This window comes from Erinaceus europaeus, chromosome 9 (assembly GCF_950295315.1).
Source record: "Erinaceus europaeus chromosome 9, mEriEur2.1, whole genome shotgun sequence".
In the NCBI taxonomy this organism is placed as follows: Eukaryota; Metazoa; Chordata; class Mammalia; order Eulipotyphla; family Erinaceidae; genus Erinaceus; species Erinaceus europaeus.
Genome location: NC_080170.1, coordinates 31,684,079 through 31,699,113, shown reverse-complemented (window position 1 = coordinate 31,699,113; position 15,035 = coordinate 31,684,079). Strand labels below are relative to the sequence as shown.

The 15,035-nt window shown below is 43.2% G+C and overlaps 2 protein-coding genes and 1 long non-coding RNA gene across 5 annotated transcripts in view; 2 read left to right on the top strand and 1 right to left on the bottom strand.

Annotated features, from left to right (window-relative positions):
- GFM1 (G elongation factor mitochondrial 1) overlaps positions 1-4,100 on the top strand; it is a 54,516-nt gene extending 50,416 nt beyond the window's left edge. The window contains exons 16-18 of the mRNA XM_007521058.3: positions 2,468-2,628; positions 3,503-3,556; positions 3,817-4,100. Of these exons, the coding sequence (XP_007521120.1) occupies positions 2,468-2,628; positions 3,503-3,556; positions 3,817-3,948 (347 nt within the window). The 3' untranslated portion in view covers positions 3,949-4,100. The remainder of the gene's footprint in view (positions 1-2,467; positions 2,629-3,502; positions 3,557-3,816) is intronic.
- Positions 4,101-5,333: 1,233 nt separating this feature from the next.
- Positions 5,334-15,035, bottom strand: part of LOC107522395 (retinoic acid receptor responder protein 1) — a 37,650-nt gene continuing 27,948 nt past the window's right edge. For 2 of the 3 annotated variants that reach the window (XM_060197588.1, XM_060197589.1), the window contains exons 2-6: positions 13,057-13,119; positions 11,930-12,116; positions 9,437-9,573; positions 6,057-6,119; positions 5,334-5,919 (exon numbers count right to left, since the gene is read on the bottom strand). In XM_060197588.1, the coding sequence (XP_060053571.1) occupies positions 5,824-5,919; positions 6,057-6,119; positions 9,437-9,573; positions 11,930-12,116; positions 13,057-13,119 (546 nt within the window). In that variant the 3' untranslated portion in view covers positions 5,334-5,823. Of the gene's footprint in view, positions 5,920-6,056; positions 6,120-9,436; positions 9,574-11,929; positions 12,117-13,056; positions 13,120-13,525; positions 13,781-15,035 lie in introns of those variants that run through there. The other variant, XM_060197590.1, reaches the window with a different exon arrangement.
- Positions 5,993-9,442, top strand: LOC132540375 (uncharacterized). Its single transcript, XR_009551553.1, has 3 exons — positions 5,993-6,665; positions 7,732-7,815; positions 8,508-9,442. It is a non-coding gene; the product is annotated as an uncharacterized LOC132540375 (long non-coding RNA).

Here is a 15,035-nt window from a genome sequence, read left to right as displayed (position 1 = left end):
ATAAATCGTAGGCTGAAACAGAAACACTACCTCCAACTGTTGTTGAGCGCGATGTTGTTGAGCGTGGGCCACAGAGAAGAGGGGGTCCAGAGCGAAGAGGGAACACAAATCTTTATTTGCGCTGGCACCTCAGAGTTGGGTGCTAGAGAAGCAGGTTGGGCCACGTGGAGGTAGCGAAAATGGCCGCCTCACGCAGTGACCTTTCCTGCGTCTGAACACCGGAGTGAAGCGCTGGCAAGAGAGCGAGGTGCGGAAGAAGAAAGGCTTTTATAGGAGTAGCTTTCGCGAGAATGGGAAGGGGGGAGGAGTAACCATAGCACTCCAGGATAGGATCATAACTCTCGTGAGAATGGGATGGGGGAGGAGTAACCAAAGCACTCCGGATATCGCGGGGATATAGACAATGCCCTGAGGGCATAACATGGTGGAACAGGCACTCCGAGAATGTCCCAACTCTCTTGGGAACTAGCAGTAGCCTGAGGGGACAACATGGCAGATGTGACTGCATCGGCACAATTTCCCAGCATCCAACCACTGTGGCCCCTGGATGATATTGGTATTTTTACTTCCCATCTTAAGAAGCTCCAAACTATCCAGGTTTGCTTCAGGAATCCCTGTAAGCCTTGACTGCCATGAATCAGTTAGCCCTGGGGCCTCTTATATAGAGTGGGGTCCAGGATAGCATGTGAATAGGACCACATTCTCTGAAGCGGATCAGGAGATGGATTTGGGAAGAAAAGAGAGTTGGAAGGTGATGAAATGATAACCTCTCCATCCAGCATCCTTTAAAATAGAATCTTTCCTTTGGAGCTCCTTAGTGCTTCTTTGACCCATTGAACATAGGCTAGTATATGATTAAATCTCAGGATATCCATTTTCATCATCCTCTTTCTGAGGATCTTCTTCCACATACTTGCATTGGTTAGAGCCGGGGGAGACCTGCCATTGTAGTGACCCAGGATACAGCTGTTTCTACAACCTAGAATTGTTAGTTTGCTGCTTTCCATGCCATTGGTGGCTTCTGCAGGGCTTAGCTAATGGGGCTTTGGACTTTGCAGAGTTGAGTTCACTTTTTTTCCCCCCACAACATGAGAGTCTCTTTGCATAACCATTATGATATCTACCCCCACCCAGAGTTGAGTTCATTTATTTTAAAACAAAATTCACTCATTAGGTGTGGTGACTCACAGGTAGGTCAGCTGATACATGGTTTTAGTTAGAAAACGTTTCAAGGAAATGCATACTTATTAAATTACTATTTCTATAATGATTGCACTTAAGCTGGCGGTGTCTTTCAAAGAAGTACTTTAGTGAATATACAAGGACTATTAGTGTATCATAAATGAATAGTTGGGAAATAGTGATTATTTCAAAAGGTACTTTGTCATCTCTGTTCTGCTTAGTCTGTATTTAGAGGTACTTTACCCAATCTGGAGTATTTTGGACTATCATAACTCCCAAATTAAGTATGTTTTAAAGTTTTATTACATTCTCTCCACAGTGTTAACATCTACACCACAGTCAGCATTTGTCACAATAATTACTTAGATAGCAAGTGAGATAAGACACTGGGTTTTAGTGCTGAGATGGCCCCTAGTAGTGCAGGGTCCTTATTTTGTAGGTGGAAGTGTAACTTGTCAGGTAGGGTTCAAGCCCTGTCACTACTTGGGGAGGTGCTGTGGCAACAAAGGAAGCTTCCTGTTGTAGTTTCTCACTCACTGTTCCTCTAATGTGAGCAAACACACAAACAAAAGAAGTGGCTGGGATCTGTGAAATCAAACATACTTAATCCCCCAGTTCCACAAAAACAAAAACAAAACAAAACAAAAGTAGGTGAAGGAATTGGAGACCTGGACAAAAATCATGTTTTTCTGAAAAATCATGTTTTTCTGAAATAATGTATTAGAGCAGAGCAGAAACCTGGTCTTCTTCTAATTTTCAATTGGATATTGTGTTTATTCATTGTAGAAAAAGAAAGACAGGTCTCAGCAGTGGCTTGACTCTTTCCCCAAGTACATGAAGGCCTCCCTCAGCCCCGTGTTTGCCCATGAATAACAGTTTTCTTATGGTTAAAAAAAAATAACCCTCAAACAGTGCACAACAATAAAGAATGGGATGTCCTTGGTCACACAGAAGTTGGCATCTTTATTTCCAGAAGACTTTCAGATGAGGAGGAAAAGACTTGATTGATTTTTTTTCAGATCTCTTTGCTCTTCTTTGTCAATTAATGATTTATAACAGCAGAAACATGGTAATTGAAATACTAGAATTAAAGTATTGTCTTTTTCATATTCTTATTTAGGACAGAGGCTGTTAATTGGTACTAGAAAAAGGGGTCCGGATCACATATTTTAACTTCATTATTTTTTAAGAAAGCATCATCTACCTTCCTTTTGTATGCCTGGGTAGAAAGCCCTAGGTCGTTTAAAGACTGATACACTAACATAACAGTATCTTCTTAATCCAGCCTTGGAAAATGCAACAGTATGCATTCTTGAACCTGTCATGTCTGTGGAAGTCGTAGCTCCAAGTGAATTTCAGGGGGCAGTGATTGCAGGAATTAATCGACGCCATGGGGTAATCACAGGACAAGATGGGGTTGAAGACTATTTCACATTGTATGTAGAGGTAAGTGCTGTTGGTCACTGACCATCTTGCTTTTATTAACCACAGAAGGAACTAAACTTAGCTTCTATTTGTGTGGCATTTTCTACAAATTGCTGTTGAAGCATCTCTTAAATACAAAGGCTAAAAATAAGGTTCACATAAGCCTTTAGTGAGTAGATCATGTTCTCAGATTTATAGTTATCTTTCTCATCTTAGCTTTATTGTGTGAGCTCTAAACTACTGGACTAACATGTCATCTTCAACCTATACCTCTTTTTATTTATATTTATTTATTTATTCCCTTTAATTGCTCTTGTTGTTTTATTGTTGTAGTTGTTATTGATGTCATTGTTGTTGGATAGGACAGAGAGAAATGGAGAGAGGAGGTGAAAACAGAGGGGGAGAAAAAGATAGACACCTGCAGATCTGCTTCACCACTTATGAAGCGATGCTTCTGCAGTTGGGGAGCCAGGGCCTCAAACCGGGATCCTTACACCAGTCCTTGCACTCAACATGCTGTGCTACTGTCCGACTCCCAACCTATACCTTTCTTATTTAACTTACACCTCACAGGAGCAAGGTTTATCACATTGCATAATGCCTTCTAAAAGATGCCATTCTCAGCATGTCACCAAGTGGCTAAAGGACAATTATATAAACACTTTGACAGAAGCACTGAGGGATGCTATCAGTGGTGTCTGTGCTGTGTAAAACTGAAATGTTTGGCTTCCGTTGCTAACTGTCGGGTGAAACTGAATGTATCATTGGCTTTTAATTCTTTTAAACCAAAAGCCTAAATCTTAAGAAATTAAGTGGCTAATATGATTATTGTTTTGTTTTTTCCAAGTATTTGTCCACCAAGCAGTGCTAAAGTATCTACTGGCTTTATTTGCAGGTACCTCTAAATGATATGTTTGGTTATTCCACTGAACTGAGGTCATGCACAGAGGTGAGTGCTTAAATTTTCCATCAGTGCTCTTCAAGCACCCTGTATAAAGACAAATTTGTGAAGTATGTTTGCATGACATTACTTGATAGTTGTAGGGGGACAAAAACCAATGGGATGGTGGCTCACCTGGTAGCGTTCCTGTTACAATAATGTACAAGGACCTGGGGTCAGGCCCCTGCTCCCCACCTGCAGGGGTCTCTCACCCATTACCTCTCAATTTCTCTAAAATAAATCTAAAAAAAAATTTTTTTAACACCTAGGGAAAGGGAGAATACACAATGGAATACTGCAAATATCAGCCATGCTCAGCATCCACACAAGAGGAGCTCATTAACAAGTATTTGGAATCCACAGGTCAACTTCCTGTGAAAAAAGGAAAAGCCAAGAACTGACTTGCTTCACTTTGACTGATTTTAACCGAATCTGCAAAATCCAGATACTCTAATGGATTCCAGTGGAATGAATGTAGTCTGAAACAAAAATTTGAAACCTTTCCTGTTATAATAGAGGAGTTTTCTCTGTAGTAAAGATAATTCTTTCTCAACTCGATTGGTTCACTTATTGAAAAACTTCAAATGAAATGTGTTGAAATATATTTATTTAAGGGGGGGTGAGAAACCAATTTCATTTGTTTAGAATGTATCCAATATGTTTCACTATAGTAAAGCTGAAAAATACAAAGAATAGCCAGATACATTCCATGTGGAACAATTTTGTTCAGTTCATCAGATGATTTGTTTTTTTCATGCATGGATTTTCTGTGTGTCATCTACCCATGACTCACAGCTCTGTGTTTTTTTGTTTTGCTGAATACTTGGGAGTGCCGTCACTTGGTGGACAGGCTATTCTGAGTGAGTGGTCCCGTATGATCCAGCAGAATGTTCACCAGATTTTTCACTGGGATATTAGGTGGCTAAGCTAAATTACTAGCTGTTTTATATATGGTTAGTTCCTTCAATTTGTGGCTTCTACTTTAACTCCCTACTTCTAAAATGTTGTTTTCTTGTTAATTTATGAAGTAAAAAATGAACCGTTACTTATGCTTTCCCTGTTTGTGTTCATCTTAATGTTTCTGCATCTCCGAATATACAATTTAGGTTTGCTGCCTATTTGATTTCAGTTACTTAGTTGAATTTACATGTATTATTGAGATTATGAAAGAACAAAATGTTCAATTTTTGTTTCTAGAAAGAATGACTTTCTCAAGGAATTATATGTTGTGCAGAATAGTTTCATCTAAAATTTACTTAAAAGTTGACGGAGTCGGGCGGTAGCAGTTGGGATAAAGCGCACATGGTACAAAGCCCAAGGACCGGTGTAACGATCCCAGTTTGAGCCCCCGGCTCCTCACCTGCAGGAGAGTCGCTTCACAAGTGGTGAAGCAGGTCTGCAAGTATCTATCTTTCTCCCCTCCTCTCTCCATTTCTTTCTGTTTTATCTAACCACAATGACATCAGTAACAACAATAACTACATCAACAATAAAAAGCAACAAGAGCAACAAAAGGGAAAATATATATAATTTTTTTTAAGTTGGCTAAACATGAGAGGAAATTGAATAGGCTATTACAATGCTTTTGGTACCTCATTTTGAAGATTTAGGGAAATTTGGAATGCTTGTCACTTGGTTTTGATATAGAGTCACTACAGATTACTACTTTAGGAAAAATATTGTTTACTACATAGATAGACCTAATGTTTCCTTTTTAATTACTGTGGTAACCCATACAGACACACACACACAGACAGTTTTGCACATGTAGGTAAACCTCTACAAACTCATTGAACAATGCTTTATTTAGAAGTAGATACCAAATTTAAAGGCAGTACTTTGAATCATAAAAAATTACAAATTTCTTTTTAAATACAAGGAATATTTTTCCTATAATTTGCTTTCATTGATATATCTATTTTTTTAACATACTAAGACAGAAGCAATTTAGCAGTAGAAAATTACAGAGGCATGAAATCATGAGACACGCAGACTGAACCACGAATGTCAGCACTTAAATATCAGCAGCATTCACTGATTGTTTCTGGTGAGTATGCACATGCTTCTGGAGTGAAAAGAACCCCAACACTTCATAGTGTTTACTTGTAATCACAGGCTCTTCCAGATGTTAGTGTGCTTTATTGTAAGCTATTTTGCTGGAGTAATTTTTAGGCTGTTTAATGTAGTCATTCTGTTTAGAACTTGATATAAATAGATCTTTTTCTTCTCAGAAGTGACTGTGTTTTGTGAGAGTCACTGCTGGTCCGTCTTCTCTTTCAGTGCTGTTTCTTCTGTATATCGCTGCAGTGGTACTCGATTTTCAGAGTTTTGATAGGGTACCAAATCATGTGAACGAGACAAGGAACGATTTCCTAGGATGTGCAATATTAAATATATTTTATTAATATTAATAATATTAAATATTATTAAAAATAATATTTCAGAATATTGAAATCAACAAAGACCTTTGGAGAAAACATTTATGTATGTTTACAGTTTTGTATTTTACCTGTGTTGAGAGTTCCCGGATTAGAGCAAGATAGTCAAAATGAACTTCCTCATCCTTTACTTCCTACAATAAATAAATAAATAAGTTAATGTGACACATAGGGTAGGTTTATATTAGCTCACAGAATTTGACAAGCATCTTTAAATCTAGTTGACTAATTTTTTTACTTAGTAATACAGGTTGTTGGTGAAGGCTAAGGTCTGTGGGAATAGGAATAACCTTTTGACAACCTTGAGATTCTACATACTACACATGCACCTTGAGCTGATGTATCCGGCAGTGAGACAAAGGCCAGGACAATTAGTACGTATACCATGGGTGGGTTTGTACCTGGTCTCTTAGAGCTGTCAGGGTAGTGACGTGGTCATAGCTAGAATGTGAGAAATGGGGATTCAAGCCCAGTTCTGGCCTCCAACATGCACATTCTTCATAAGAACTTAATGTTAACTTTTGCCTTCCCTTTGTTTACGTTGATGAAGGTTTTTACATGTCCTGAAAGAGAAAGGAGCTTTTCTGTGGTCTGTACATCACTCAAGGCAAACATGCTGCCACGTCGGAATTCATGAGAGAAAACTCATAAGAGAACAGTCTGTGGCACTGGAGATGAAGGTCAGTCTGGCAGTGTTGGGGGGGTGTAGTTAGCCTTGTTTGACCCCCTCAGTTGGTGACTGTCTGGGTAACTTTTCTCTGATTTTGTCTGCCTAAACTTCCCTGTTATTTCTACAATTTAAAATCTGCCTTTTATAAACTTGCTGTCAGGCAATGTCTTCTTAATTCTGCTTTTGAATATAGCATTTCTGAAAGGAAATAATGGGAATCTGAAGAATTTAGGCATGGCATGAAACTCCATTTGACACTATTTTGTTTAATAAGGAAGGTCATTAGGAAGAGAAGGCAGGACCCTAAAAAAAAAAAAAAAAAAAGGCAAGCATATAAAAGTATAGTTATAGAAATAATAGTCATCCCTTATCTGTGCCCTTGGGAGAACTACTGTAGTTTCCAGTGGAGGGGAGGGAATGGGGACAGAGAGAGAACTCTGGAGGTGGGAATGTTGCAGAATTACACCCCTGTTAACTCAGTTTTATAAATCACCAATAAAACTAAAAAGAACTTGTATCACTCCAGTGCTCAGAAACCTTATACTATTTAAACAAGACCAATCTCAACAAAGTTTCTGAAAGGACCCCTCATAGTTTGTATTGCTTTCCCCTCTCCTAGTAGCAGCAGTAAAACAAAACTGCTCCCCCAGCCTGGCACAGGAGCAAGGGTTGGCTGGCCCTGGTCTGTCAAGCTCTGCCAAGAAATCACTACTTGTACATTCTTCAGAAATAATCTCCTTGGCTTCTGTTCAAATCGTGAACGCCAAATTCTTATAGTCCAAATTAATGATATACTGTTACACTTTCTGGTGACTCAGGACTTCAGTCTTTCTGGAGACAGACTGGAAGTGGTTTGTCTCCTTTTAAATATTTGACCTCCCAAAAGGAGTGATCCCTGCAGAACCAGTGTAGACATGAGTACAAGCATAGATCTTAGCCAAATAAATTAGATGGTTTCTAAAACTGACAACTGGTTCAAGTGAGGACTTGGACTGATTGGTGGTGATTGCAGCTTATAGCATAAGACTTTTCCCAACTGACATCATAAAGACTTAAGTTTTGTGTTAATTCACCAGCAAATGTCTCCCCTGGCTGTGGCAGTCTCCTAGTGTTGGGGTTGTTGACATCCCTGCTCCAGTTCTAGAGCAGTAATTGTGCAGGTAAGATGGTCTTGCATCTGTACCCAGCCCATGCTTCCCCGATGTATTTACTAGGGGATGTAGGACTGTGAGCCTGCACTTCCGTGCACAAGAACATAAAAGACAAGTGTGACTAGTTCTCACTCAAGAAGCTCTGCGGACATGTATTCCTGTATTCACTAAGTTTTCTTGGGCCACAGATCAGTACTCTATAAAACAGTTGCTTGTGGGGGTATTTTGCTAAAAGACCCTAGGAGTCCTAAGCAGCTGCTAAGGATAGCAGAATGTGAAAATGAGAATACATACTTTCCCTTCATGAGAAGGCCAAGATGAACTGCTTTAGAGACTTAGATTTATGCTTGTTTCAAGGGCTTTGGTAAATTTTTGTACTCACTACATAGGCACTGAGAGAGGTGGGGGACCTGCTGAGCCAGCAAAACAGGTACATGTTAGAGACTAGATAGTTTATCTCAAATGGGAGGTGGGGGCAGTTTTTTCTTAACTGGCCTACCTGCAGACTGGCTCAGAGATGTTGGGGGTCAGGTGACATTAGAGCAAGTGGTTATGCGATGATATTCCAAAGGAGAACGCTGAGTTTAAACAATCTTGACCTCTACACCTCACAAATTGATTACCATTAAACTGGTTCCAAATTATCACAGGTGCCATTTTCCAGCTCAAACAGAATTCTCCCCCGGCTTGTCTTGTTCCAGGTAAAGTGGAAGAAGTACCAAATGACACAGCAGTTTCTACGGACAAGTTCTGAGGGAGACAGTGTGCTCATTGTGATAGGATGGATGTCTTGCCATTTTGCAGGTACCTTTCAGAAGGGACACAGGTCCCAGCACTGACACTGCTGAGACTGCACACTAGAAATATTGTCACAGTGCACGCACCTCATTCTAGTCACACAGCTTTCACTAGACCCTCCACTAGTTGAAGTGTTTTCCTCACACACACCCCATCCTCCTGGACTTCTGCATTCTCTACAGTTTAAACATGTTAAATCGTTCACCCTAAGTATGCACAGCAAATAAAAACCTCTTTCCAGCCCAGGCTTTCCCTCCTAATCCCCTTTTAGCTAAGTTCCTTGAAAGAGAAGGAAACTCACCTCCTCCACATTCTCTCTGGCTAGACTCGCTGGTGTTAGGCTTCCCTTCAGTGTGTCAGGATCTTGGCTCTCACCTGACTTAGTTACTCACTCTGTGGCTTTAAATACTTCTCACATATTTCTGTGCCGATGACTGTTCCCAGTCAATAAATGGAAAATTATTCTTCCAGTTACTCAGACCTAATTAAAACACTCCTTTCCCCCCCCCTACCCCATCAGTAATCACTGTGGGTCTTACTGTCCAGTGCTAACTAGCTGAAACCTAGACCACTGCTTCCATGGTATATCCTGCCCTTCATCCAGGGCCTTTCAAGGATGGCCGCCTTCTTGAACTGTTTTCAGCCCTGTGCCTACCTCCCAGTGCTGTTTTGTCTCTCCTGAAATTCTCTGTCCAGCACCAGTGCCATCTGTTTGTTCACTCATTGAGGGCAGGAAAAAAAATCCCTAGGCTGCTGGTATGAAATTATTCATCTGAATTATTATCTGTAAACTTTGTTGGTTGTCTCTCGAAAAAGGTTCCAGTGTTCTTACCCAATGACTCACAGCACTGAGCCGTTCAAAGGAGAAGTAGGAAGACAGTGTGGTCCTGTTCCACATGACGTAAGAGCTGCCCAGCAAAGCCAGGTCCAAGATGGGTACCAGAGAGGTGTTCATATTCTCCTTACTGGCTGGGAGGAGAAGGCAGATTTTTTTTTTAATTTTTTTACATTTATTTATTTTCCCTTTTGTTGCCCTTGGTTTTTATTGTTGTTATAGTTATTGTTGTTATTTATGTTGTCATTGTTGGATGGGACAGAGAGAAATGGAGAGAGGAGGGAAAGACAGGGGAGAGAAAGACACCTGCAGACCTGCTTCACCACCTGTGAAGCGAGTCCCCTGCAGGTAGGGAGTTGGGGTCTTGAACCAGTGCTGGGATAGCCTGAGGGTGCTTCTTCCCGAGCAAGTGCTCTCTGGGTTGGAGAGAACTCAACTGGAATCAACCAGGCCATGTGCTTCACATCATGTGCACTTAACCCGCTGCTCTATCAACCGACCCCCTAAATGTATCTTTTTTTTTCTTTAAGAATTTATTTATGAGAAAGGCAGAGAGAGAAAGAACTGGACATCACTCTCGTACATGCGCTTGCCGGGGATCGAACTCAGGACCTCGTGGTGGAGAATCCGGTGCCCCATCCACTGCACCACCTCCTGGACCTCTAAATTTGTCTCTTTAAAGATTACCTTTTGTGACTCCTGTGAACTTAATTTAGTAAATAGTAGATGAGAACTGTTCATGGACCATCATATTTTGTGCAATTTGGCATAATTACCCTTACTCTTTATTAGACCCTTTAATATAATGCTTATTAAATGCTAATTCATCTTGATAAAATAATCTTTAGCACAGATGCTCTGCTCTGTTGATAAAACTTGCCTGGCTGTGTGGGTCTATGATGGACACAGATAGGCCTGTCTTCACCTTCTGCAGCACAGAAACAGAGCCAGCCCTTTCCCTGGGATGTGTGGAAACTGCATCTTGTATGTGGCATGAATGAAATCTCCCTCATCCAGCTACGCACTGTTGGGTTTAGAGGTGTGTGATCAAAACCCAGTACACAGGCAATGACTTGCACTAAGTACTGTGTATGTGTCAGCAGCCCTGCTAGACTCATTCAGGACATCAGTTACTCCTACGTCCTTGTCTTCAACTTTGTACATAGCATATGTGGGCTTATCTGTAGGGTATCTATGGACTCACTAGAAAAGGAACCTTTCTGTGCATAATTAAAAATCGGTAACTACTGCTTTAAGGAAAAAATGTTGAGCAAGGACTTCTGAGATAGCTCTCATGTTTCAAATTCCTCCAGCACCTCAGGCAGAATAATAGACCTTCCTAAGGTTTGAACCAGCAAATCCAAAGACATGAGTTTTAGTTCAGTCTGCCTGAGCCAGACTTTTAAAACTGTACAGTTTTAAGTAGATGATTTTATATGTACCAGCAGGCTATGTAAATAGCACCACAAATGTCTCTGCTGAATTTAAAGTGACAAGAGAACTTGTAAGTTTTGTTGCCCTTATTTTTAAGTTTGTGAAGCTTCACAGTACCCACATGAAGTCTGACTGTTCCAGGATGTTCTGTGGGTCAGTCCCGTTATCCTGCACTATTACTAATGTCTCTGACATGCAGCAACCCTGTTGGCAGATTCTGAGAGAGTCTCTATAACTTTTCAAGTCCAGTTAGTATTGTAAGAATATATAAAACCCTACTCCTCCAACTAATGTTAAGTGGGAGAAGGATCCCTAAATAACTAGATTTGTTATTAGCCCTTCATAGCTTGGGCAGTACAAAATGGAAACTGTATTACATGACAAAGTTTTGAATTGTTCCTCATTCTCTGAAAGAGGATTTAATCCTAATTGTCAGGAGCTACTGTGAGACTGAGGTGTGAATATCAAGCCAAAGAACAGGGCTCCATCTCTCCAATCTTTAGAGCACTCAGTCCCCAAGTGACAGGCAGAAGTGGAGACCGCTGGACAGAAGCAGGGGCCCAGGGGCAGGGAGGAGCTGTAGTGGTCAGATGTCAAGCTTAATTCCCACGTGCCAGATGACTGTGGTTCTGGAAATGGCATCTGCTGCTAAGAGCAACCCAGCACCGCCCACACACTGGGACTGCCAGAGCCAATGTTGTGAGTCACTTCAAGGTCGGAGCCTGTGTCGTTAAAGATGCGGTGCCATTAGCTCCTGCCCGGAATGAGGTCAGCTCAGCTCGCTGCCACCTCCCAGCCATGCCTAGGGTGGGATGTGCCCTCTGCACCTTGTTTCCAAAACCACCACTAGACATTTACGGATGTCTCTCCAGGCGTTGTACTGTGCCTGAAACAAGTCCCCACCTATCACAACCCTCTCCACCTGGGAGAAGGGCTGTGGCGGCCATGAGCCTCACCCTGTTCTACTGGAGATAAAGGCCACGAGGGTGATATGCCTACTGCCACATTCTGAACACTGGAATGATCATCTGTGTTCCCCCGCCCCCAGCTTCTTACCAGGTATGGCGACCACCTGCCCAGGGATAGGAAGTGTCTTCGAAAGGTTCTTGAACAGCAGGTGATCATCTCGCTCTCCTTTCAGCTTATTCATGAGAACCTGGCAGCTCACAATCACATCGGGTGCCAGCACCTTGCTCTTGAAAGTCACAGAGGTGAGGCAGTTCCCAGTATATTTCTTCTCTTTCTGAGAGAAAGATTTGGAATTAACCTTAGGTCTCCCCCCCACCCCCAGTGGTCTGAGCTGTGAGGGCCGCATAGGTGTATCTGGGCAGATGTGTCTGCAGAAGGCCCCACTTGCAGCTGGACCATGGTCACTGAAGTTCTGCTTTGAGCCACTGCCATATGCAAGTCCTCAGCTCAGAACTGGGACCACAGTGGCCTAAGAGGTAGCACAGTGGATAGAAGTGTTTCTTTCACACTCAAGCTAGCATTGCACATGTCAGGGCTATGCTCAAGTTAACGATTTTTTTTTTCCTGCCAGAGTGCTGCTTAGCTCTGGCTTATGGTGGTGCAGGGTACTGAAGCTGGGACTTTAGGGCCTCAGGCACCAAAAGTCTCGCATAGCCATTGTTATCTCACCTGCCCTAGATAATATTAAGAAAAATTGGGACCATCTTTGTTTCTATGCCCCCCGCCTCCAACCCAGTCTGCTGACTTGAGGTATAGTTGCTCTTTTCCTAAAGACAAGATGAGCTTGAGGCCGCTCCATGCCTCACATGTGAAGTCATCCAGCACTGGCAGCCTCCTGGTGTGGCGAGGACTGGCTACCCCATGTAGCTGCCCTATCTGCCACTGCTTGCCTAGCTGCTGTGGTGACACCACTGTGGCACAGGGCAGTCATGTGATGCCACTGTCCACATAATTCCAGTTTGGTCAGACTGAGTCCTCCAGCAAGCAACCCTGGAGTGTCCTCTGCCAGTGGGGAGTGTCACCGACTAAGGGAGAGGACTGAGCTTTGGTCTGAATCTGAATCCAGAGGCATGGCAGTGCCGGTAGACAGCTTGGACCAGATGGGCAAGTGCGCTTGAGTTCCTGCCTCACTCTTGAGCGGGAAAACCGAAGCCCAACTCTCATCTTACCTATTGTCATTTAGAGCAAATCCAGAACCCCTGCCCAGTTCTCACCGTCATGTGGTACGCCCCTGCAGTAAAGGCTACGCCCGCGGCAAACTTCTTTTCTCGATTCACCTGCAAAAGGAAAAGGGCTCAGTAGCACACATACAAGAATCCCTCTTCAGGTGAGGTGAAAGGCTGCCATGACCTTTTTATACCAAATGAAATTAGACTTTTTTTAGGAGAAAAGATTTTCACTTGGGTGTGCACTGCGCTGGTATGAGAGAGCCTCAGGAGAGAAATGCTGTCATAAGTCTCTGAGGACAGCTGGGAGGGGGATACGTGAGGGGGGATACCCTTCACCTCACCCAAGACCTCTCTCCACCCATAGGCTCAGCCTAGCAGGGACCCTAGGCTTTCAGACAGAGGTGAGTGGAAGTGCTCCTTTCACAAAGACGGCAGGGACAGCCATGCAGACCTGTGGTCAGGGCAAGGTGAGTGGCTGGCCAGCATGTCCCCACATAGGTCTGTCCTTCCTCACCTGCACGAACAGGCTATAGCCTCTGGATGTGCATGTGCAGGGGCAACTTTGGGAACAGCTGAGCTGGTTCCACTGCACATAGAGAGTCTGCATGCCTGCACCATGGGAGCTTTTGAAACTGCTCAGAACTTTGTCATAATACAGAAAGAAAACCAGCCAATTAGTAAATACTTTCTAGAGAGGACAGGGAGTGTCCTGCCTCATGTTGAAGTTATTTCACATGGTCATGATTAAGTTAGGCCCTGAGAACATCAATTCCCTTTTTTGACACTCCGCCCAGGAACATAACAACTACACAATTGTCCCATTTTAAACAGACCAGATGCCATGTATCTCTCTCACAGAATCTTTAAAAATGCTGGGAAGCCAGGGGCTAGAGGAGTGGGACCTGCCTACAAGCACCCTGCCTGGTCTTGAAGCAGCTTCTGTGTCCCTTAAAACAGTGGCTTCACTCTACTGACATGTCAGACTCAGTCCGCATTAGCCACCTAGGCACGAGAACAGAAGATACAAAAAACTACGTGTCATTCTGCTCCCATCCCCAAACCTGCTGCTGGAAGGTGGAGTCTCAGGCAGCGGGTGCCCTGTTTGTAGAGGCCTCAGTTTCTCAGTGTGGGACAGGGGAGCTCAGGCCTGGGGAGGCTTGGACTCTGGTTTCCTGGGGGCAGAGGTGCAGGATGAGATCAGGAAAACTTCAATTTCTACAGAATTTGAAATTCAGTGTCAGTATCTGTTGAGCCATCCAGTGAACACAATTAGTGCTGAGGGTACTGGGTCACACCAAGAGAGGTCTGGTCCCTGTCTTTGGACAGGGAAGCCCCATGGAGTGGGCCCACTGAAGCTGTCCCCTTTAACCCCAGAAGCCCCTATGAGCAGCAGAGTGTAGAGGGGTCCACACAGATATGGCTGAACGGGACTTCTGAACCCACCTATCACCAACACCGTAACGTGAGCTCACTCTGACATCCCCCCCAACCAATAAAAGGCCACACTCCCACTGCCAGCACATCTACGCTCTGGCCCATGTGCACATTTTAAACAGTACTCAGACTCCACTGTTAGAGACAAACAAAGCCAGTGGGCAAGGTGCCGCTGGATTCTGCAGGGAAGAAGCAGGAGCCAGTTCACAGGCGAGGGGCCAAGAGGGACAAGCCCAGCTTGCTGAAGAGCTGCTTTCCTTGCTCATTTAATTTCCTGATTCTGTTTTAATTAGGCAGTCTTAAAAGCATCTATGTTTTGTCCAAAATCAGATTTTTTTTTTTTGTATTTCTGGTTGTGTTTTATCATTGAGAGACCAACCAGGCAGTTCGTCTCCCAGGGGCTTCTTCCTGTGAGTCACTCTGCCTCCTGTCCTGAGATAAAGGGACAGGCAGAGCCATACCACAGGGCCTCCCTCGGGGACTGTGTCTGAATCTGGCCTTTCACACTGGCTGTCCCCAATTAAACCATGTCTGTGGTCCACAGGAGAGTAACACACAGGTTCTAGAAGCAGAAACAGCCCTGCTTTGGG